This window comes from Taeniopygia guttata, chromosome 28, assembly GCF_048771995.1.
Source record: "Taeniopygia guttata chromosome 28, bTaeGut7.mat, whole genome shotgun sequence".
Taxonomy (NCBI): Eukaryota; Metazoa; Chordata; class Aves; order Passeriformes; family Estrildidae; genus Taeniopygia; species Taeniopygia guttata.
Genome location: NC_133053.1, coordinates 1085671 through 1109074, shown reverse-complemented (window position 1 = coordinate 1109074; position 23404 = coordinate 1085671). Strand labels below are relative to the sequence as shown.

Genomic DNA, 23404 nt, shown 5'->3' with positions numbered 1-23404 from the left:
CCTGGGGATCTGGAATGCAGAAGAACATCTTCCAACCAGGAATTTCAAGAGTTTGTCAGGATTTGCCAAGGTAGCAGAGGCCAAAGTTGTAGGAAAAGGATGATGAGAGGAAAAGGAGAAATGACAGCTCGTCCTCGTTAACTTTTCCCAAGATTGGATGGGACTGGATTAGTCCTACAAATTACTGGAAGGGATCAGTGGCTCTGCCAGGGATCAGCTGTGGGGTTTTTGTCTCTACTCACTCACTACTCCACCTAAACAGCCCCTTCAGAGCATTCCTAAAACATCCTTACTCCCTGGAGTAGGAAACCAAGCAGGAAACTCCGCTCTTTGTTATTCCAGAGGAGGCACAGGGGCTTCTCTTGCCTCTGGAATGCACAATTTGTCTGTTTTTCCACAGAAATCCAGCCCCCAACAGCGAATTCCAGATTGGAGGAGCCCCTGCAGAGGAGCTCCCCCCTCTCCCAGCCAGCCCAGGCTCCCGGGAATGCCAGGGCCGTGCCCAGATGGATGCAGGGCTCTCGGCATTCCTGGAATTCCTCCCTGATTGCTCCCACATGGACCCTGACTCCCGGACTTTGGTGGCTACAGCACCTTCCCCTCTCCATCCAAGACCTTAAAAGGCTCCAAAATCCTGTTTATTCCTGCAGGAAAAGCCCTCAGGGAAAGCACCCCAAACCACAGAATATTCTATTGTGAAACATGGAATATTTTGTGAGCTGTGCCCAGTTCGGGGTGGAAATGCAGGGATTTGATTCCTTTCCCTTTTGGGAGAGCAGGGAAGGGCTGGGATCAGCAGGAGAATTCCCTCACCTCCAGCTGAGCCGCAGTTGGGGGAGAGCTGTCCATTGGAGCAGGTGCACATGTTGGGCCGGGAGCAGAATCCATCCCCGCAGGAATTCCTGCAGATTGCTGGGGGCACACAAGGAATTCACAAGGAATTACACTGGGAATTCACAAGGAATTACACTGGGAATTCACAGAGCTCCCTCTGGCTCTGGGCTCATCCCTCGCAAGAGGAATTGTGGCAGGCACATTTCTCTCTCTCAGGATTTTTCATAGAGGTGCACAGAGGGAAGAAAGAGAAAACAATTTCTATTTCTGCTCCTTGTTTTCCCATGTGGAATGTGTTTGGAGAATTGTTTCCCTGAGGTGTTGCTTGGTTGGGTTCTGGTGAGGATTGTTTGAGCTGGTGGCCAATCCAACCCACCTGGGGCTGGGCTGGAGAGAGGGGCACGAGTTGGGAGTTGGTCAGATATGGGAGTTAGAAAAAGTAGGTTTGTAATGTTAGTACCTCCTTTAAATAGGATATTAATGGATTGTAGCATAGTTATAATGAAGAAATCATTCAGCCTGCTGAGCTGCAGTCAGACATCAGCATTTCTTCCCACCAGCTTCACCTGCACTTACAATAAGGAATCACCCAGGGAGGGGCTGGGGCACCTCTGTGGGCAGAGCAGGAGTGGGAAGGAGCTGAAATCCCATCCCATCTTCATCCCACAGAAATGCAGAACATCAGCCCCTTCATGGATTCTCCAACCACAGGAAGGAAAACTCCCAGTTCAGGTGAGATTTATCTCAGCCATCCTCCCGTGGCCCCTTAAAGATGCAAATTGCCGCTGTGAAACACCTCTGGTGATAACAGGTTTGCCCCCATCAATTAAAGGAATTATTCCATGGGAACAAGCAGGAAATCCCTTCCTCAGGAGCAAAACCTCCTCAGGAGCCTCCTGTCCCAAAGCAGGCACTGCCAGGGGACACGGTGACACTTGAGGAGAGGATTAAAGGCTGAAATCAATAACTGGGACCAGTTGGAGCCACCTGGGCTCAGTCGGGATTAGCAGAGCTGGGAATTCCCAGCTCCCACTGCAGAGCAGGAGCAGAGCTCCTGGGAATTCCCTCCCCTGGGGCCGGGAGCAGGGAAATCAAGGGATCAGGTGGATGAAATGGATCCAGGGATAAAGGGATACTCACGGGAATTCCCTCCCCTGGGGCCGGGAGCTGGGAAATCAAGGGATCAGGTGGATGAAATGGATCCAGGGATAAAGGGATACTCACGGGAATTCCCTCCCCTGGGGCCGGGAGCTGGGAAATCAAGGGATCAGGTGGATGAAATGGATCCAGGGATAAAGGGATACTCACGGACAATGCACTGGTTCCCTCCAGGCAGAGTTTTCCAGCCAGGACAGCAGTAGGAATGGAACCTCGAGCCGCAGACATTTGGGCTGAAAATCAAACACAGTTTGAGGTTTTTCCTTCTGTTTCAGTGCCTTTGGATAAATCCAGGCTCTGCAGGAGAGCAGAGAAGAGTTCCCTGTGGGACTTTTCCCCTCCATTCCCTCCTATTTAGAATTTTGGGAGGTTTTGGTCAAAATCAGTGGAGGGAGAGGAATGTGGCATCAACCCCATGGAGTGAGAGAGAAGAGAGTTCAATGGAATGGACAAAGTGGAGTATTTTTAATTAGGGGGAAGACACCACCTCTTCCCAAAAGGGATTCATCCCAGGATTTCATGCAGGGATCCTGGGAAGTGGAGGGTGAAACTCCAAGGTGCCAATTGTTCCTCCCAAAGTGAACCTTGCTGAGCATCTGCCAAAAATTAGCAGAGTTTCAAAATAAACCATGGGGAGAATCCACTCTGAACGGGCTGGGATGAATGATGTCCCAGGAATGACCCAGGGGGAGAAGGGAATGAGATTCCAAAGCAAGAACTCCAGAAGGACAATACTGGTTTGTAAGGGGAGCGAAAAAAAATACCATCTTCAGCAAATTTGGGATAAAATTAGAGTTATCAGCAGTTTGCTCAGTGCTGGGAAATACAAGCTGGGATCCCTTGGTTCCATCAGAAAGGGCAGGATAAAAGGGATGTCTTAAAATCATGGAATTTCAAAATGGTTTGGGATGGAAGGACCTTAAAACTCATGGAATTCCACCCCTGCCAGGGACAGGGAACGCTTCCACTGCCCCAGGCTGCTCCAGCCTGGCCTTGGACACTTCTAGGGATGAGGACATAATTAAAATAAATAAATAAATTAATTAATTAAAAGTCGAATTTAAAAATCCAGGATTTTTTTTCTCCTCCTCTCAGCTTTGCCCCCTCGGGGCTTTTCCCAGAGCTGGAGCAGCCCTGGAGCGTTTTTCCATGGATGGATCATCCCTTCTCACCTTCTGTGCCTCTGAAAGGGCTCATTAGCTAATGAGAATTATGCAAATGAGGTGAATGTGACCCAAAGAAGGAAGGACGGAGGGAAAACAAACGCTCAGCATCGCCTTTGTGCTCCTTAAACAAACGCCGGGATTAGGGATGGGCAGCGAGGGAGCCAAAGGGAATTTCCATGGGTGGCACCGAGCCTCCAGCGCAGAGCTGGGGAAAGAGGGAAAAAAGGGGGAAAAAAGAGGAAAAAAAAAAAAACCAGGAAAAAAAAAAAAAGAGGAATAAAAGGATAAAAAGAGAGGAAAAGGAGAAAAAAGGCAGGAAAGAGAGGGGAAAGTGGAAAAAAGGAGAAAAAAAGAGGAAGTAGAGAGGAAAACAGATTAAAAAGAGAGAAAAGGAGAGGGGAAAAAAAGATGAAAAATTAAAAAAAAAAAAAGAGGGGAAAAGAGGAGAAAAGTGGGAAAAACTAGGGGGAAAAAAAAAAGAGGAAAAATGAGGAAAAACCTGCACAATCTCCTGACTTTGGGATCCATCCAGGTTTCCCAATATTTTGGGAACACCCCAATATTTCCCAGTTATTTCTCCTTTCTCTCTCTGTGTAACTCCAGATGTGAAATTCCCTCTCCTGATCTGCCAACTCCTCCAGTTTGGGGAGAATGGAATTCCCAGTTCCCACCTTCCCTGTCCCTTTTCCTTATTGGAAGATTTTTCTGTCTTCAAGTCTCATCCCAAGCAAAATTTGTGGGAAAACCCAAATTCTCCAGGAACAGACTCAGCCAATTTCCAACTTGTTCAACTTAAAAAAAAAAAATAATAAAAATCCATTGATTCCAGGTTTTCCCAACCTTCCAGAGCCGTGTTTTGTTTCACCAGTGAAAATTTACCTAATTTCAGCTTAATGAGGATTTTCAGTGCCAAAAGAAGGGATTTCTGCTATCCATGGAAAAGCTTCTTTGAATAAGAGACAGGGAAGTTTCTTTTGGGATTATTTGTGACCCCCTCTCCCCCTGCAGCCTTTCTCTCATTGTGAAACTCAGAGTCAAACAAAATGAATGTAGATGACTTCAGCCTGTGGTTTTCCAGGGACAATGATCCCACCTCTCCATCCGAGCTGGAAATTTTTCCTCCAATTCAGGATTTGCTCTGGTTTTGGTCCCTGCCCGGATTTTTGCTGCGCCCTTGGGATCAGCTCTGACAATGACTGGGGACAGCTCTGGAGCCCCCCTGGCCTCGGTGGGGATCACAGGGGACAACATCTGGTGCCAAAAGTCAGAGAGTGTGGGAATCCAGATCTTCCCTCTGGCTGCCCTGGGACCCTTCAGGGGTCAGGAACCCCCCTGGACAGAGCCCCCAGAGACACTGGCTGTGATCTCTGTCCATGGAAATGAGTTTTCAATCTTACAGGATGAATTACCAGCTCTGAGTGTTTGATATCAGTAATAATTAAGTGTGGCACGGGTGCAAAAGTAAAATTTTAGGATTCTAGATAAGGGGTTCAAAAGGGACAAGATGGAGGAAATTGGGTGTGCCTTGTCCTTTTTCTCCTTCTTCAATGTGGGGACAAGGACAAGGTGCTGCAAAGGGGGTTCTGAATTCCTCTCACCTGGAACCCACCCCGGGTTCTCCAAAGCTGCTCCTGAGGACTTTTAGCAATGGGTTCAAGTCCCAACAATTCCAATTCTTTTTGGTTCTAAGAGCTGGGGTTTAAAGGTGAGAGGTGCTGAATGTCTGTACCACGAGGAAAAGCCACAGAGCTCAGAACTTCCAACCAGAAATTTGGATGTGTGACACTGCCAGCACAAAAAATATTTCAAACTCAGCACGTAGAAACATGGGATCATAAAATCCCAGACTGGTTTGGGCTGGAAGGACCTTAAACCCCATCCAAATCCACCCCTTCCACAGGCAGGGACAACTCCCACTGACCCAGGGTGCTCCAACCCGGCCTTGGACCCTTCCAGGGATGGAGCAGCCACAGCTGCTCTGGGAATTCTCTTCCAGGGCCTCACTTCTGGGAGATGGAATTAACATTTTTAATTATTCTTATTCCATTTCATCAAAGAAATGAAGGAAACAGAAGGAAAGTCTTGCAAAGGCCGTGCAGGGGTTGGGTTCCAGCTGCTCTGGGTTCAAGCTCAATAATCCTCATCATTTTCTGTTTTTTCAGCAAGGGGGGGATCTATTAAAGTCTGGTTAAACACCTTTGCTTTGTCCATAAGAGCATTTTTTCCCCTTTATTGGGTTCTTCCCACATCTCTGAGTGATGGTAGGAAAATCTCCCTTCTTGGTGCACATTTAATTCAACCCCTACAGACCAGCAAGGAACCTTTTCCTTTGAAAAAAGACTCAAAATCCAACAGATTTCCAGGAACTACTTCACACTTTCATTTGGAATGCAGCACTACCAACCCTTCCACTTTTTTTTCCCCCTCCTTAAATTCTGAAATAAATCAAAACTTCAAATACAGCCCTTAAAACTTCCAGACAAAACCCATACAACCTCTGGCTCCTCCGCCAGATATTCCTTTGCCATTCCAATATTCTCCCTCACGATTCCTGCCAAAAACAAGAGAACCCAGCCACGGCCAGGAGGCCAAGATCAACCATTTCACAACATAAATCGGGGCCCAGAGGAAAAGTGAGGAACAAAAGTCTCGAGTCAGAGGTTTCCAAGTGCTGCCTTCACGTTGTTCCTGGTGTTGTTCGTAGTATTCCAGCCCTGGCACGGGGAACGGGGCTGGGACGTGGAGCTGGAAGCAGGAATGTGCTCCAGAGGTGGCTGGAGCACAGGGGCAGAACTCCAGTTGCACTTTTCCTGAAGGAAATTTGGGGCTCTTTTGCTAATTTGGTTTTTGAAGTGTTTCAATCATTGATCTTTCCCCCCCCCCACCCCATCAACTCCCCCCCAGTGAGGGGTTCTGCCTGCCTGAAATCCAGGATTGAGTTAAAAATTGGGAAATTTCAGCTTCTGGTGCCTCTTAGGAGCACCTTGGTTCAGAGAATCATGGAATTGTTGAGGCTGGGAAAGGCTTTGAGATCCTCAACCACCGTGGTCACCCCGAGTGCCACCCCCATGTGGGTTTGAAACCTTTTCCATTCCTGCGACCCTGGTGGAACTGCAGGGCCAGGGACGGACTCAGCTGGAAATCCTGCTGGAAATCACCCCTGCCCCCTCTCTGAGGACACTCAGAGCTGCTGGAGCTCCATCCTTGACCTTCAACATCCCCCCAGAGTCAGCTCCAGGCCCGTTTGTGTCCCCAAATCCCAGCCCGTGGCTTTCCCTCTCCTTTGCAGCCAAGCTCAGGGAGATTTTGGAGAACCCCCCCCTGCATCCCTGAGCTCCTGTTCTGCAGCTCCAGCATTTCCCTGTCCATCCCCCAGTGGAAAATGAGGAGGTGTCAGAAATCAGCTGGAAGCTGCTCCCACTCCCTTTTCCCCACAATTAATTTGGCCACCTCTGAGTGCTGCCCTCAAGGCAGGGGTCCCAAAAACTCCTCTCCCAACATCCTCTCCCCATCCATCTTCTCACTTGCAGGGGCCAGCTCATAATTAACGGGCTTGACATAACGAGCTGTGGTTGAAGCCAGGCCTTTATCCCTCCTTGGACCCCCGAAATGGCAGTGCCAGCACGGCCCAGCCCTGCTCCCCTCTTTGTTCCACTCATCCCTGCTCCTGGAAACTGCCCAAGAGTTCATTAAAGCAATAATCCCATCCCAGCCCTGCCTCAGCACGGGATTTGTCAGGGCTGGGCCCTTCAGGAGAGGCTTGTTTGAAATTGTCTCTCCTTTAATGGGTTTAAGGCTGGATTAAAGCCGGGCCTGGGCTGGGATTTATTGCTCCCCATGCCTTTATTAATTGTTATTTGGGAAAAGCAGGGCTGGATAAGAGGCTTGTTTATTTTGCTTTTAATCCCCGCTTTGCATTTATTTCATGCTTTCCCCTTTATTGAAGGAGGAATGAGCTGTAAATAAATATAATTCCAGCAGAAGCAGAGCCAATCTTTGGCCTGAACTGCTGGAGCCTCTTCCCAAGGACTCTCCAAGCAGGGTCAGCAGCAGGGACAGCTCGTGCTGGGCACCTGGAGTCACTGGGAGCAATTCCTCCCTCCCAGTCCCATGGTCTTGATGGATTCTGGATCATCTTTGAGGTCCTTCCAAGCCAAACCACTCCAGGATTCTACAAAACCCACAGGAAGTGGTTTGTGCCACTTGTGGGTGATATTTAAGAGAAACTGAACCGATGTTTGAGTATTTTTATCTCCCAGAGTTTCAAAAACTCCCTAAAAAGTCACCTGAGTCCCATTTCTCTCTTTGAACTTCTGCTGGGGTTCTGTTTTCTCGTCCCATTTGGGAAATAACAGAATTTGGAGAGAGAAAAGGATAAATCCCAGGAGAATTAGGGCTGGAAAACACCTCAGAGATCATCCCAACCATTAACCCAGCAGGGAGGAGCAAAATGCCCAAAGGGAAGGGAAAAATTCCCAAAGGGAAGGGAAAAATCCAAATCCTGTCAGGGTTGGTGACTGTCCCTTGAGTCCTCGGATGTGTCTGTCCCTCACCAGGCTATTGGGGAAGGAAAACACTTCTGCCATGGATCAACTGCTCCAGGAATGGCAGAAAAACGTTGTAAAATGCTTTGGGAGCTGGAATAAAAGGTGTGGGAAGGGAAAACTCTGATTAAGTCGCATTGGGGAATCAAATTCTTTCGGGGGACAAATAAAGCAGAGCTGCAGCCAGCCCAGGAGCCTTGGGGAGGTTTTCCCAGGGGGGAACAGTCAGGACCCTGCCCTGCTCCACCTTCAAATCCAACAGCAAATCCTCAACTTTCCTCCATTTTCCTCCATCCAGACCCAAGATCCACATTTTTGGACCCTCTCTCAGCAACCTGAGGCAATGCCCAGGGTGGTGCCCAGGGAATCTCCAGTCCAGCCCGTGGGACACAGCTGAGCTCAGCTGGGTTTTAATTCCAGCTCTGAACAATCCCTCCCTGCAAGCCCTGGAGCCAAGGGGAGGCTGAGCCCAGGAGAGATCCCAGACTGGAGCTGCTTTATCTCCCTGAAAGGGAAAGCTGAGGGGTGGGAAGGCAGAGCCAAAGCAAATATTTGCAATGGGGTCCCCGAGCTGTTAAACAGACACCAGGGATAAATGGGATTAAATGTTCACTGGGTGGCTCTGGGGCAGAGATAATTCCACAAAATGCAGTTGTCAAGGTCACCCACGTGCCCACATTGTGGAACAAGCCCAGATTTAAACAGCTGAGCCAACCTTTACTGACATTTCCCCCTTGGTTCATTCCTTTGGCCACTGTGAGCGAAGCAAACCTGGAACTGGGACTGATCTGCTTTTCCCAAAGGGAAATCCCACAGCAGCAAAGGATCCTGAGGCCTTAAAGCAGCAAAAGCCAGGTCAGGGAAGATCCCAGAATAATTAAATTTGGAAACAACTTCTGAGATCATCAACCTCCCAACACTGATCCATGACTAAACTTCCCAGGATTGTTCCAAGGACAAAGGTTCAGCACCATTTTGGGGGATCCACAGGAGAATCCCGGGGACTCTGAGCTCTGCAGGAGCTGCCTGGTGCCATCTGAGGCTCCTTTCCAAGCCAATTGATTTAAAACTTGTCCCATTTCTCATCCCAAGGGCTTGGGACAGAGCTTTCAAAGAGGGAGATTTCCAGCAGAAGGGCTGGGAAGGAGAGGTTTGGACCCAAAGCCAGGGGATGGTGAAACCCAGGGAGCCCCCCCTGTGCTGCCCACCAGGAATCCCCCCTGGGAACAACCCAGGGCCAGGAGAAGGAGGATTCCTCAGCTGGCTGCACTTCCAGCTGCACAGATTTCCCCGCCCTGGTGCCAGGGGGGTTCTGCTCCTGCAGCAGTGGCTCCAGGAGGGGACAGGAGGGAGCAGAGTGACCCCAGCCCTGGAGCCCCTGGCAGGACCCGGGCTGGCTGCCCTGAGGGGCTGCAGGAGCCATTTCGCACTTGGGAACCTGCCCTTCACTTTTGGGATTTGCTCTCCAGACCCTCCCAGATCCCCCCAGAGCTCAGAGGGATTTGACTGTAAGGAATTTTTGCAACCAGACCTGGTCACTCCAGCCCCTGAGTGCTCCAGGACCACTGGACACCAGTGACCTTCTCCTCTGGGTGCTGGGAACAATGGAAATACTCATTTCTTTCTCTGCCCTCCCTGTTCCTCCTGTTATCCATGCCCACATCAACTCCTCCCAGTCCTTTGTAGGAATCAGGAATCAGCCACACAGCCCCGGGATGAATGGATGTGGCAGAGCTTCATCCCCAGGCTGAGGGAGGGCTGCAGGGAGGTGGAAAACCAAGAGCTGGGCTTGGGGATGAAAAACTTGGGTGCCTTGAGCCAAGGCTGGCTCCCCTGGAGGAAGGTGGGAATGCTGGAAATGCTGGGAATGCTGGGAATGCTGGAGGAGAGAGGATTTTTCAAGCAGCAGCTCCAGTTAATCGCAGCCCCTGGAATGGGTGGGGGTTGGAAGGGATCTCTGGAGATCCTCCACTGCAACCCCCATAAAGATCTGGGAGGTTTTATCTGATTTGGAAGGTTTTATCTGAGGGATGAGCGTGGCAGAATTCCTTAAGGATCACCCCAGGGGATGCAGATGGGGAGCTTTGAAAAGCCCAAATCCCTGGACAATCCTTGTCCCTCTTTTCCAGCAGGAGATTCCTCCATCCCCACAGGCTGGAATTCCAGCAGGAGGTTCCTCCATCCCCACAGCCTGGAATTCCAGCAGGAGATTCCTCCATCCCCACAGCCTGGAATTCCAGGAGATTCCTCCATCCCCACAGGCTGGAATTCCAGCAGGAGATTCCTCCATCCCCACAGCCTGGAATTCCAGGAGAAGGTTCCTCCACCCCACAGGCTGGAATTCCAGGATATTCCTCCATCCCCATAGCCTGGAATTCCAGGAGAATGCTCCTCCATCCCCACAGCCTGGAATTCCAGGAGAAGGTTCCTCCATCCCCACAGGCTGGAATTCCAGGAGAAGGTTCCTCCACCCCACAGGCTGGAATTCCAGCAGGAGATTCCTCCATCCCCACAACCTGGAACTCCAGGAGGAGATTCCTCCACCCCACAGCCTGGAATTCCAGGAGGAGAAGGTTCCTCCATCCCCACAGGCTGGAATTCCAGGAGGAGATTCCTCCATCCCCACAGCTCCAGCTGCAGCCCAACCCCGGCCCATTTTGGGGCAGTGCCCCCATTCCAGCAGCATTCCAGCATTCCCCAGCCTCTGGCACTGCCCGGCCCCGTGTGTGGATCCCGCTCTGCTCCTGCCCACGGACACGGGAACGCTGCCCAGGAGCCGCAGCCAGATGGGCTGAAAAGAACTTAAAATAACCCCGGATCTGCAGGGCCAGGAACCATCTTAGAGCAGCAAGCCGAGCTCAGCCCGGGCTGGACTCCCTCCTCAGGTGGGAAATGGGCTCAGATTTGGGCAGAGCAGGGGCTGCCCCTGGAAAAACCCTCCCAGCACAGCCCCAGCTCCTGCAGCGCAGCCAGAGGGACCCAGGGGCAAATCCCGAGGTGAAAACTTCCCCCAGGGCCGTGGGAAGGGCAGGCACAGCCACCACTGCCGGGCACGGAATGGGCTGGCTTGGAAGGGACCCCAAATCCCACCCAGTGCCACCCCTGCCATGGCAGGGCCACCTCCCACTGTCCCAGGCTGCTCCAAGCCCTGTCCAGCCTGGCCTGGGACACTCCCAGGGATGGGATGGCCACAGCTTCTCTGGGAATTCTGTGCCCACCCTCCCAGGGAACAAACCCACCCACCAGGTGGGTCTGGGGGCTCTCCAGTCCCTGCAGGTGAGCCCCAAGTGCCGTGACCCCAAAAGGAGCTCAGTGCCCAGCACCGCTCCCGTGGGATCCTCCCAGATCCAACCCCTCCTTCCCAGCTCGGGAATGGCAGTCCTGCCAGCCCGGCTCCCTGCTGACAACCCAAAATCTGCTTTACCAAAGCACCGAGAATCCCAACTCACCCTCGCAGCGAGTCCTGGCCCCTTCTCCTCACTCTGCTCGGGGGTCTCTCCTCGTAGGCTGCAAATCTGTCTGTCTGCAGGTCCCCCTCGTACTGTCCCCGGGCCGGTGCCACCGCCAGCACGGCCGTGCAGCCCAGCAGGAGCCTGGCCAGCCACAAATCCCCCATGCCGGCCCCAATCCTCAGAGTCCCCGAGAGCTTTGTCCAGCTGCAGGCTCCCTGCTGCCCTTGGAGGAGGAGGATGGATTCTGGCAGCAGCCCCCGGGCGCCGAGGACCCGTCCTGGAGTTCCCTTTCTGGAAGGAAAAAGAGAGGAAAGGAGATTTTTTAAAAGAGTTTCCCATTTTTTAAGTCGTTGATCAGCCCAGGCAGCTCCTCCTGGAGCTGATCTGGGGGTCAGAGAGGAAACCCAGTGTCCCCAGTGCCAGTCCCCACCACTGCCCTGCCAAATCTTTCTTTCCCAAGAGTTGGAAACCAGGAGATGCCCCAAGAGTCGTGGCTCTGCCTCACACCGATTTTCCTGATGGAGAAACAAAGAGCAACCAAAGTGCTCCAAGGCAAGAGGAGAAGGTCAAGCAAGAGCAGCTCCTGCTCATGGACCATCATCCCACAGCTCTGCTGTGCTCCAGGAGATCCCAGGAGCTCATCCACGGCTCAGGGACAGCTGTCCTGGCATGGGCACAGCCCCTGGCACGGCACGGATCCCCCCGGGATGGGGTGGGTGATTCTGGGGGGCTGAGGAGAAGACAGGAGAGACAAGGCTGGGAGCAGGGGGAGGAGATGAGAAATCCCAAGGGAAAGGCTCTAAAAAGGGATCCCATTCCCAAATCCCCCAGCTCTGCCCGTGGGGAGCCCCATCCTTCCTCCTCCTCCTGGGCAGCAGCAGCTCGGGGTGCAGCTCTCACCTCAGGAGCCCCAAAATTTGGTGTTGCAGGAATAAGGAATCCTCCTGGATGTGCCCCGAGTGGGAACAATCTGTGCTGCGAGAGGCCCCGGGTGGGGAAGGAGAGGCCCCCGAGCCACCCCTGACTGTCCCCCCTGCTCTCCCACTGCAGCTTTCCCGGGCCAGCCCAGCCTCGAAAATCAGCCCAGACAGGACAGAAAATGTGGCTGAACCAAAAGAAAAAAAAAAAAAAGAAAAAAAAAAAAGAAAAAAAAAAACCCAACAAAAAAACCCCACCAGAAAAAAAAAAAAAAGAAAAAAAACCCCTAAAACTTATTAAAAAATAATTAAAATTAATTAAAAGTTCAATTTCCCTCGCTGCTCCCAGCGTCCCAGCTGGGAATGCCTCAGCTCTTGAGGGCAGGAATTTTTCAGGCTCTAAGGTTTCAAACGCAGGGAGTGAGGAGAGTGGGAAGGGGAAAGGAGACAAAGAAATGCCCTCCCTGCAGCCCCCCGAGCTCCGCTTATCTCCAGCCACACAAAAGCCAGAGTGTTCCTGCCCTGTCCCGCAGCTCCCGAGGAACGGGGCACATGGAGGAGGAAAAAGTGGCCAAAAATAAAAAAATAAAAAATATATATATTTAAAAAGCCACAAAAAGTTTCGCACTCCAGCGATTTAAAGCGAAGGAATTCCAGCTGCATCCATTTCCCCGCGGGGGGATGAGGAGCCTGACAAATGATCGATACACGGGACATTCCCGGAGAGCTCACACAGGCATGGAAAAGTCATTTACAGCCGCCAGAGAGTCGCAGCTTCAATGGAATAAAAGCCTCCAAAAGTTCTTTGCAGCGCTGAGAAATTCCAGCAAACCCCACTTGTGAGAAAGCAATGAGAGAACCAAGCCCTAAAAATCAGATTTTAAACCGGCTGGGAAGGAAGAAGGGGAACATTCCCAAGGCAAGGCTGTGAGTGTGAAACGAAATAAATTTTTAAAAAGTGAGGGACACAATCAAACAGAGATAGGAAGCGATAAAGAGAAAAGAAATGAGCTGTGCAGCTGCGGAGTGAGGAGGAAAGTGGGAAATAAATACCTGCGAGCGGTGGAGGTGCAGATGCGCCCAGAGCTCCTTTGTTCAGCGGAGCTTTGGGCAGGGCAGGGCAGGAGGGACTGCGGGGTTCGCTCCTGGGCAGAGGGAAAAAGGGAAAAGGGAAAAGGTACAGCCCGATCCCGGCCAGGGGGAGGGCCCGGCCGGTGGGAGTAGCTCAGCCCAGCATCCTCCAGCCAAAATCCTCCAGGAGGGGCTGGGGGAGAGCGCTCGGCTTCAGCCCCTGGCACCCCGGCCTTCCCCAGCCCCAATTCCGGCCGGTGACAGCGGCTTGGCTTCAAAAAGCTCAGGGGATAATTAGGGTTCAGTGTTAATTAAGGGGGGAAGCGGTGGTGTGGTGCAGAAGGGAAAATTGTAAGCGAAAAGCACTTTTTTGGCTGATGATTTTCCCGGTTTTAGCAGAACTCGACTGAAACAATGAAGTGTGACTTGCCCGAAACATGGATTTTTGAAGGAATGGGTGACCCAGCCCAAGGTCTTCACACCCAAAAGTTACCTCGGCTCCAGAGGAGGAAAAAAACCTTCTCAAAAGAAATTATTTTAAAAATAAAAGCGTGCTGCAGATATTCAGTCTTCCTTCCGAGAAAAAAACTTTGTAGTTGGGAGTTCAATTCTATTCTTTGGCTCTGTGAAGAAACAAAACAATAAAACCAAAATAAACCCCCCAGTTCTCCTCTGCCTCTTGCTGTAGGCCTCACAACCAATGCCTTTCTTCAAATAGAATAAAATGCACATAAATCCTCTCTCTGCTCCGTGCCACTGCACACCCACGGCTTTTCCCAGGGGTGGAAGCCCAGAATTCTCCCTGGGAAGCCCAAATCCGGCTGATTTCCAGGTCCAAGGCGTTCAGAGGAGCTCCTGCAGCAAAGGGGATCCAAAGGGATCCAAAGGGATCCCCAAGGATTCCCCATGGTGACCCCACATCTGCCCAGCCCCGTCCCCTGCTGACCCCAGCCCGGGGGGCTCCAGCTGAGCCATCGGCTCAATTCCCATCGGAGCCGGAATTCCAGGAGAGCCTGAGCCCTTCTCCTGCTGCTCCCTTTGAAACCCTCGGCGTTCCTTTGTTCCCTGCCCTGTTCCCAGTCAGCCCCTGCCGGCTCTGGAGGGGTCAGGAGAGGCTCGGCCTAATTAACAGCGGCCTAATTAACAGCGACCTTGCGGGATGCCCGGGGAAAGGCAGAGGCGGGAATGGAGCTGGGCAGGGAACACAGCTCGGGCAGGAGGCAATTCCCACTCAAATTCCACTCAAATTCCTATTTCCACTCCTATTCCCATTCCCACTTCCATTCCCACTCCAATTCCCACTCAAATTCCTATTTCCACTCCTATTCCCATCCCATACCCACTTAAATTCCCATTCCCACTCTAATTCCCACTCCCACTTCCATTCCCACTCCAGTTCCCATTCCCACTCAAATTCCTATTTCCACTCCTATTCCCATTCCCATCCCATTCCCACTTCAATTCCCATCCCATTCCCATATTCCCATTCCCATATTCCCATTCCCATATTCCCATTCCCATATTCCCATTCCCATCCCATTCCCATATTCCCATTCCCATATTCCCATTCCCACTCCAATTCCCATTCCCCAATCCTGCCCCATTCCAGCTTAACTCAACCTGGGCTTTACCTGCCTGGGAAGGGCAGGACTGGGACATCCCACAGGGAAAAAAGAGCCAGGAAAGACCCAAAATGGCATTTTCCTCCCCCGGAGGAGGAGGAGAGAGGCCTTAAAGCCACCAAGGAGCTGTCACAAACTGCCCAGGAAGGGTTTCACCTCTTAATGAGTGAAGCACGGTGGAAGAATGTTTGTAATTAATTATTATTGTTATTAATTACGTGCTTGGAGCAGAACCTTCAAAGAAATTAAGTTTTTTGCTGCCCTGAGCGGAGTGGGAAATGAAGAGAAAGGAGTCATTTAGGGGCGATTTGATTTAGAGGTGATCTGGTGAACGTTTCAGTTTGACCTGAACATAGAATTTGATTTTTCGATAACACAAACATGGTTTCAAAGGGCTTTTTAATTAATTTCAATTATTGTATTTATCCAAGCTTCTGAAATGTTGTTCCGAAAAGGAAAAAGCACAAGCCTATAAATTTACCATTAGTGAAATCAAATATTTGCAGATGATTCATTATCTGCCCAAACTATTTAACAAACCCAGAACGGATTTATGAGTTTTCCCAGTTTGGATTCAGGGATTTTTGCCATGTCTCCTGTGCAAGCAGGTGGAACTTTGAGCAATAAATGATGCAAATGAGGGCAGAGAAAATGACCCAATCTCTTCATTTTGGGGAGCTCCAGGGAGCACATGGAGATGGGAAAATCCCATGGGAAAATGGGATGAGATCCTCTTTCATTAATGGCACTGGAATCGTGGAAATGCCCAGGGGAGGGGGCTTAAAGCTGATTTAAAAGTTGCTAAATTCAACATTTATATTTTAATGCTCAGAAAGTTCCTGGATCTTTCTCTGGGAGGAAAGGATATCAGGGATTGGGGTACCAGGAACTGGGAAATCAGGATTTGGGATACCAGGAATTGGGGTACCAGGAACGGGGAAAATCATCAATTGGGATATCGGGAATGGGAAATCAGGAATTGGGATCTTGGGAATTAGGATATCAGGAACTGGGATACCAGGAATTGGGAAATCAGGAATTGGGATTTCAGGAATTGGGGTACCAGGAACTGGGAAATCAGGAATTGGGGTATCAGGAATTGGGATTGTCCAGCTGAAGAAGTGAAGCTTGGGGTGGCCCAGTTGGGGATTTTCGGTGCCTGAAGGAACCACCAGAAATGGAGAGGGACTTTGGCAAGGGATGGAGGCACAGGGAATGGTTTTACGTGGACAGATATGGGGTTTAGATGGGATTTTGGGAAGAAATTCCTCCCTGGAATGGATCTCCCAGAGCAGCTGTGGCTGCCCTGGATCCCTGGAATGTCCAAGGCCAGGCTGGAGCCTCTGGCACAGTGGAAGTGTCCCTGCCATGGCAGGGGAGGGATGAGATGAGATTTAAGTTCCCTTCCAACCCAAATCATTCCAGGATTCTTTGATCTCCCAAGTCTGACAGGAACTGGGAATTTGGGTGTCAGCCCTGATTCCTTCACCTCTTCCCTTCATTTCTGCATCAAAGCTGAGCTGGTTCAGCCCATCAGGGCCTGTCAGGAACCCTCAGCAAAGCTGCCTGAGAGCCCCTTGAACTTTTCCATTCCTGCCTTTATCAAAAAGTGTCACCTAAAAACTGCTAAAATTAGCCTGTGTGGCTTCTCCCAGGGTGACACAACTGCTGTCAGGGCAGCAACAGCGCTGAACCGTGATGTCACCTCAGAAAAAAAATTAAAAATCAGGGGGGAAAGAAGCAAAAAGCAATTTCAGGCTCTTGTGCTGCAGCCCTTGCAGAGAGCCGGGGCAGGGAGTGTGGGGTGGATGCTGCTGCTCCATCCTGGCCAGCCCACGCTGCTCACCCTGCTCAGGGAACAGGGAAAGGAGGGATTTTTTCATGGGAATGGGCTAAAAGGGGCTGAGGGGGGATGAGGACATGCTGGGCCTGCACTGCTCAGGATTTCCAGAACGTCCCCACGGAATTTCAGAAGGATTTGGAGATCAAAAGTGGCAGCGAGCAGCACGCTCAGGAACCAGCCCAGACAAAGCTTTCCTCAGGGAAATTGTTCCACAGCATTAACTCCTTCCCTGGCTGCCCTGCCCCACACACAACCAGCAGGGTTTTGGCCCCAGATCAGGCTGGCTTCTCCTCCTCCCTGACATTAAATCAATAATCAGCCTGGAGCACCTTCCTGCCTCACCTTTGGCTCAGTCCTGGGACCTCTGTTTGCCAAAAACACATTTAGAAGGTCCTGTGTGAACACGAGGGCTCCTGAGAACTTTGCAAGCCAGGGAATTCAGAGGAGCCCAGGTGACCCCAAGGATGTGAATGGTCCCAAGGATGTGAATGGTCCCAAGGATGTGAATTAATTATCCCATCTCCTGGCAGCAGGGAATACCCGGCAGTGGCTGCCACCTCCTGGGATGATCCACACAAATCTGCTCCTGCACCTTGCCCAGATGCCCTTAAAAAGTGCCCCAAAAAAATCCTGAAGGCAAAGAATATCCCAAGGGATCCCTGTGGGAATCTATTCCAGCACCTCACTGCCCTCCCAGGGAGGAATTCCTGCCCCTGCATTCACTGGGCATTCACTGGGATCAGAGTCTGTGCCCATCCCAGAATTTTGGGTTTGGACAGGACCAGGTCAGACCTCAGGGAGCTCTAAGTGACCTTAGGCAAAAAGCCGACAGAATTCCCAAAATCCTCACTGCCTCCTGCAATTCCCAGGGCTGGAGAAACCCCCGAATTTTCCAGGAATCCGGGATTCCAGGGATGCAGGGCTGGGAGCGAGGTGCCACCAGCCAGGGCTGATCCCAGGTCCCACCGTGTGGAACATTTCCAGCCCCCGAGCTTGTGACCAGGGTTGCAACATTCCTTTTGTTTTCTAGGAATTCGACTCCACCAAGGAGGGAAACCACAGGGAAATTGTTTCAGTGTGTGCTCTGGATTTTGGGAGAGGAGGGATGGGGCCGAGGGATGATGTATCACACACGGCTCCACAGCCAAGAGCTTTAGAAAAACACCCTTTGCTTTAAACCCGGGGAAAGGGACTTTTTCCCTCTTTGGCTTGGCAGGGGCTCAGCCCAAGCAAGGGGAGATCAAAGCCAGGCGAGGCTGCTGCGAAAAATCAAGCCCTGGACATTTATTAAGATTTTATTCATAAAAAGCCCTGCTCTGAGTGCAGTGGGATTTCGCTGTGGAACTTTTGACACGGGAGCTGCCTGATTTAGAAGGAAAATTGCCTCTTTCTCCTGCCAGGAGTAAGGTGATCCCTCCATTTCCTGTGAAATTCCAAGCAGGGATACAAACACCTTTCTTGTTGCCCTCAGGTGGGCTGGAGGCACATCCAGCCCTTGTTCCTGGGGTCTGGAGTGTCCCCAGCATGTCCCCAGGCAGATGTGACTCTCCTCACCACATCTGTCTGCTGCAGCCCCACCTTCCTCCCTTTGCCCTCGGTTGAATTCCGAGTTTCCCATTTTCCAACCTTTTTTCGCGGCTCTTTTCTCCCCTTTGTGCGATCTGCAGAGCAGAAGTTGAACTTGGCAGCGGGGCTGGAACAGATGGAGAGCCCTGGCCCAGCTCCCCAGATCCCAGCAACTCCCGCTCGGTGCCGTGGGCAGGATTTCCAGCCACTCACCGCCTGGATCTGCCAAAAAAAAAGCCACTTTCAGAGAGAGGAGCGGGAATTTTCTTGAGGACAAGTGACCACGCCACCACCCTCCCCCCGTGGAAGGTGAGAATTCCACGTGAGATGATTTCAAGGGAAAACAAGAGGGTAATTTCAAGGAAAGCTGGAATATTGATATCCCTTCCTACAGCTCAATTTGGAGGAACCCCGGGATGGTGAATCCACACGGGACTCTCCTGAAGGTGAGGATGGGGCAGAGCTCTGCACTTGCCTTCCAAGAACATCCGAGCCATGAGCAGGCACAGGTTGGAGCCATTCCTCATGGAAAAGATCCTTCTTTTGTCTCCCAGCGCCAACAGATGAGGAAAAGGCACATCCACGCTCAGGAATGTGGTGCCCAATCCCAGCCCAGAGCATCAGCTGGCACAAGGAAGGGCAAAGGAAGGAATCCACAGGGATTGGAGAGGTGCAGGAGGGGACACAGGGCAAGGATGGCACCCCAGGGTTACTCACGAGGTCTCTCCCCACCGCCCTCAGCTGAACAGGGCTCTGTGGTGAAGCAAAAACAGGAAAAAAAGGGAAAATATCGGAGAAAAATACCAAAATATCCACCTTGTTTGGTGTGTTCCTCTGAAAAGCAGGTGGGCTCACAGCTCAGGAATTTGGGAAGGAAGAGGAGCATGGAAAGAGAGAGACAAGAGGTGCTGGATGCTGCACGGGAACGCTGCGGGGATTTCGGCAGGATGGGAGAAGAGCTGTGAGCAAAGGCTGAGGAGCTGCTGGTGGGGAGGAGATGCAATGAAAATCTGTGTGCTGTCAGGATTCTCGAGGCCTGGATCAGCCTGATTCCCCCAGCTTTTCCTGGGAAAAGGGAGGGGGGCTCCATCCCTCTGAGCAGAGGTGAAGGTGTCCCATGACGGGAATTGCACTGGATGAGCTTTAAGGTTCCCTCAAATCCAATCCACCCTGGAATTCCAGGTTCAATGGGCCATTTCATTCAGAGTTGGGCTCCATGGTCCTTGGGGGTCCTTTCCAACCTGGAATATTCTGTGATTCCATGGCTCAGCAGCCAGCTGAGCATCGGGGTGGGTGGATCCTCTTGAATTCTTCTCCGAGCGTGGATTTGATCCTGCCCCAAGGACGTCCAGAGGCTTTGATTTTGCTCCTCGTGCAGCATCAGCTGGTAAATGCAAACCCTCTCAGCTCTCCTCCTGCCTGGACATCCCTCCCTTCCCTCCCCATCCCGGCATTCTCCCCTCGGAAGGGGCTGCACAAGGAGTGTCTGGAGCTGCAGAGCTGCCAGACCACCCAGGCAAGGCTGGAGCTGCCCCAGCTCAGCCTGTGTGGAGCAGCTTGGCCATGGCACAGCTGCAGCCCAGGGCCACAAAAACACTGGATTTTACTCCCCAGCAGCAAATCCAGCCCCGTGGCCTCCCTGGGATGTCCCAAATGCTGGAGCAGAACCCCACTCTGCCACCCAAAGGAAGAGGGGAACAAATTTCATCCAAATGAACCCGGGCACAGCTGTCCTGCCCTGCAAACATCACCTCATGGATGATATCCAGATCCCAAACTCCTTTCCTGCCCCAGCTGGCCTCACTTCTCCTGAGCAGGCCATGGAGGACTGGAGGACTCCTGCTCCAAACGTGGCTTCCAGAGCTTTCTATCAGTTTATCCCAAACCTGAGGGGCTGCCTGGGTACTGGTCTGACTGGTCTAGGAAGAATCCAAAACCTTCAAGACACATTTGAAAGGAATTTCTGGAAAACACAACAAGACCCAAAAAGGGATGGGAAGAAATTTGTGTGCAGCAAAAGCTGGGATCCGCCGGCCGCTTCCTGCACCAGGATGGAGGGGTTGGGTTTGATCCTTGAGGTCCCTTCCTACCCAAATCACTCTGGGAGTCTGAGATTCCACGATTCCTGTCATTCCAGGAGATCTGTGCAGCCTCCTCGCAGGAAGCACACACAGCAGAGCCTTTGTGTCTGAGCTGCTTGGCAAAGACCCTTCCACATCCCCGGGGAGTTGCATCATTATTTTGTTGCCTTTGCAGGCGTTATTAATATTCCAAGGTCTGGGGAAGGAGATTTTCCTTTGGAATCCTTTGGCTCTGCCTGTCAGGGTCGTGTGCGAGTTGGAGCCAGCCCCTCAGTGATGTCACCCTTGGCCAGGACACCCCAGTGTCCCCAGTCCGTCCTGCAGGGTCCCTTTCCCAGCTCGGGGTAACGAGGGAACAAACCCAGAGCCAGCAGAAAATCTGTTTCCTTTGGATATTTACAGATTGGAGGGAACAGCTCAGCTCTGCCTTCCCTGGCAGTGCCAACCCCGTTTCTGCTGCTCCCTCTGCCCGCTGCCAGCCAGGACCCAGCAGCAGGAGCAGATTTCCCTGGGTGCCAACAGCTCCAGGAGTCATTCCCTGGAAAAGGCCACTCCTGGCTGGCAGCTGCCACGGAGCAGGAGGGGATTTGGCCTCTCCGGGCTCTGGGGAGAGCAGGAATTCTGCCAGGAAAGGTGCTGGTGTTTGTTGGCTCCTCTCCCACGAATCCTTATTTTTGGGATGTGTTCAGGGCATTCACCAGGAGGAGGAATGAAAAGGCTGAAGGAACGGAGTGACCATCAAATCCCACACGCTGAGAATCCACGTTTGGCTGCGTGGCTGTGCTGTTCCTAAAGTGTCCTGGAGGGACAGGACACAGGGAATGGCTTCACACGGACAGAGGGCAGCATTCCATGGGATTTAGGGAGGAATTGTTCCTTGTGAGGATGGGGAGGCCCTGGAATGGAATTCCCAGAGAAGCTGTGGCTGCTCCATCCCTGGAAGTGTCCACAGACAGGTTTGGAACAGCACAGCAAAAAAATGATCCCAGGTACTGCTGGGAACATTTGCAGACCCCAAACTGGATGGGTTTTCCACAGGGATGAGGACAGAGCCATGAAAGGGAATGAGCTGAGGCCCAGAAATGTTGTAAAACAGCTCCAAAAGGGACCAAAGGCCTGGAGAAAGTCCCTGGTTAGCAAAGCTGAGGGAGCCACTTTACCAAAACTAAAGGAAGTCTGAGGGATAACTTGATTGCCAAGCATGGATATCACTGAAGAAGGAGAATGTGGGGATAGAAAAAAAAACAAAAAACCCTTTATCATTGAGGAAAAAAATATCATCAGCTGGATGCCAAGACCATGGAGGGAAGTTTTAACACCTGGTCTGTGGAAAGTGTCCCTGCCCATGGAATGGGAGCAGCTTTGAGGGCACTTCCAACCTAAACCAGCCTGGGATTTGCAACCAGATGCCCAGGAAATCGTGGATCCCCAGTCCTTGGTGTCCTGGGCACGCCTGGGTGTCCTGCAGGAGGAGAGGCACCGGTCAGAGGGAGGGAATGGGCTCAGGACCAGGAAAAATGGGTGAAATTCTGTCATCTCTGGGATCTCTGAGGTCACTCTCCATGAGGTAATGTCCCTTCTCTGAAGCTCTGTCACCACGCAGGTGTCACCACACCTGCTCACTGGACAGGGGATGATTCCCAGTCCTTCCCAGTCCTCACCAGGGCTGTTCACCCACATGGAAACAACAACCACAGCCCTGCCAATTCCAGCTAAAAATATCCCAATACCCACTTCCCCCGAGACTCCCCCTCTGAGCCTTCTTCCCGGGGCATTCCTGCCCAAATCTGAATTCAAACGTCACCACCCAGCTCCCCATGGACGCTGTGCCCACTCCTTGTGCCCAAATGTCTCCAGCCAGGCCAAGGGCTCCTGGCAAATCCCAGACTGGCCCTTCTCCTTTCCTGGGAAGACTCCAGGGAGCTCCACACTCATTTCCAGGATAATCTCCTCATTTAAGGAATGCCTGGGGGGTGCTGGAGACCCCAGAAGAGGAGGGGGGATGTTTAAACCAAACATGGGCCTCTCTGAGCCTCCCTGGGTGAGGCAGGATCGCTCCAGGCCCTCAGGAATATCCAGGGAATATCCTCAATCCACAATGAGCCACCTGGGACAACTTTCTCCTCTTTTTCCACTCTGGAATTTTCCTTTTTCCTTTTCCCTTGTGCCTTGCCTTTGCCCCTTCCCACATCCTGCGTTTCCCTGGCCGTTCCCGCAGGGTTTGTGCCTCTCCCGGTGTGTGCAGGTTTCCTGGTGCTGCTCACAGGAGACATGAGTTCATCCAGGCTCCCTCCTTCTAATCATTCCCAGGCATGGAAAAAACCCCTCACACCCCCGAGGAGAACATAAACATGGACGGGATGTGCACAGCTTATGGAGACGGGACTATGGGAAACACATGGTTCCAGTTTAATAAAACTCTTACATTTCCAGGGTCTTTTTTTTTTCTTTTTTTTTCTTTTTTTTTTTGCCTTTTTCCCCCCTGTTTTATGGCTTGTTACAGAGCTGGGAATAGCAGGGCTTGTTTTGTTGTTCTTGTTGTGTTTTATGAGGACAATGCCTCGTCCAGAGCTCCAGACATCAGATTCTTCTTGGGGGGAAGATAAAGCTTCCGGCAAAAGCTCTTGGCTCCCGCCCAGCTCTCCCTTAACTCCTTCTGGGAATGCTCAGGGTCTGACAGCCAGGGATGGGCCACAATGGGGTGGTCAAGAAGCCCCAGATGCTCAGAAATATTTGATCTAATCTTGCTCCTTAACCCATTTCAGCCCTTTAGTCGGATTCTTCCATTCTCTCTGTTTTTCCAGAGGGATTTGCTGTGAAAGGATAGAGTTTGCCTGGCTGGAGCAGAGGAAGGGGATGTGGGGCATAAAGGCACATTTGGATCATAAATCACAGGATCCCAGGATGGTTTGGGTGGGAAGGACCTTAAGCATTATCCAGTCCCATCCCAGAGATTCCTGAGCATCCCTCTTCCCATTCCCTGTTCACAGCTGGTGCTGGATTCCAGCTGCTTGGAGAAGTGAATGAGTGAAGGAAGGAGGAAAATCCAAGCGAGATCCAATCCCAGGGCTTTGGGACTGCCAGGGCTTGGGAGGGGATCACAAGTTCCTCCCTCACAGCGAAGGCTGGACCCACTTTTCCAACCATTCA

General features: G+C 51.7%; 1 protein-coding gene across 1 annotated transcript in view; it reads right to left on the bottom strand.

The window, feature by feature from the left end:
* The window catches only part of LOC100224348 (fibrillin-2), a 71583-nt gene extending 60142 nt beyond the window's left edge, over window positions 1-11441 (bottom strand). The window contains exons 1-3 of the mRNA XM_072919490.1: window positions 11152-11441; window positions 2143-2225; window positions 814-912 (exon numbers count right to left, since the gene is read on the bottom strand). Of these exons, the coding sequence (XP_072775591.1) occupies window positions 814-912; window positions 2143-2225; window positions 11152-11318 (349 nt within the window). The 5' untranslated portion in view covers window positions 11319-11441. The remainder of the gene's footprint in view (window positions 1-813; window positions 913-2142; window positions 2226-11151) is intronic.
* Between the last annotated feature and the right edge of the window lie 11963 nt (window positions 11442-23404).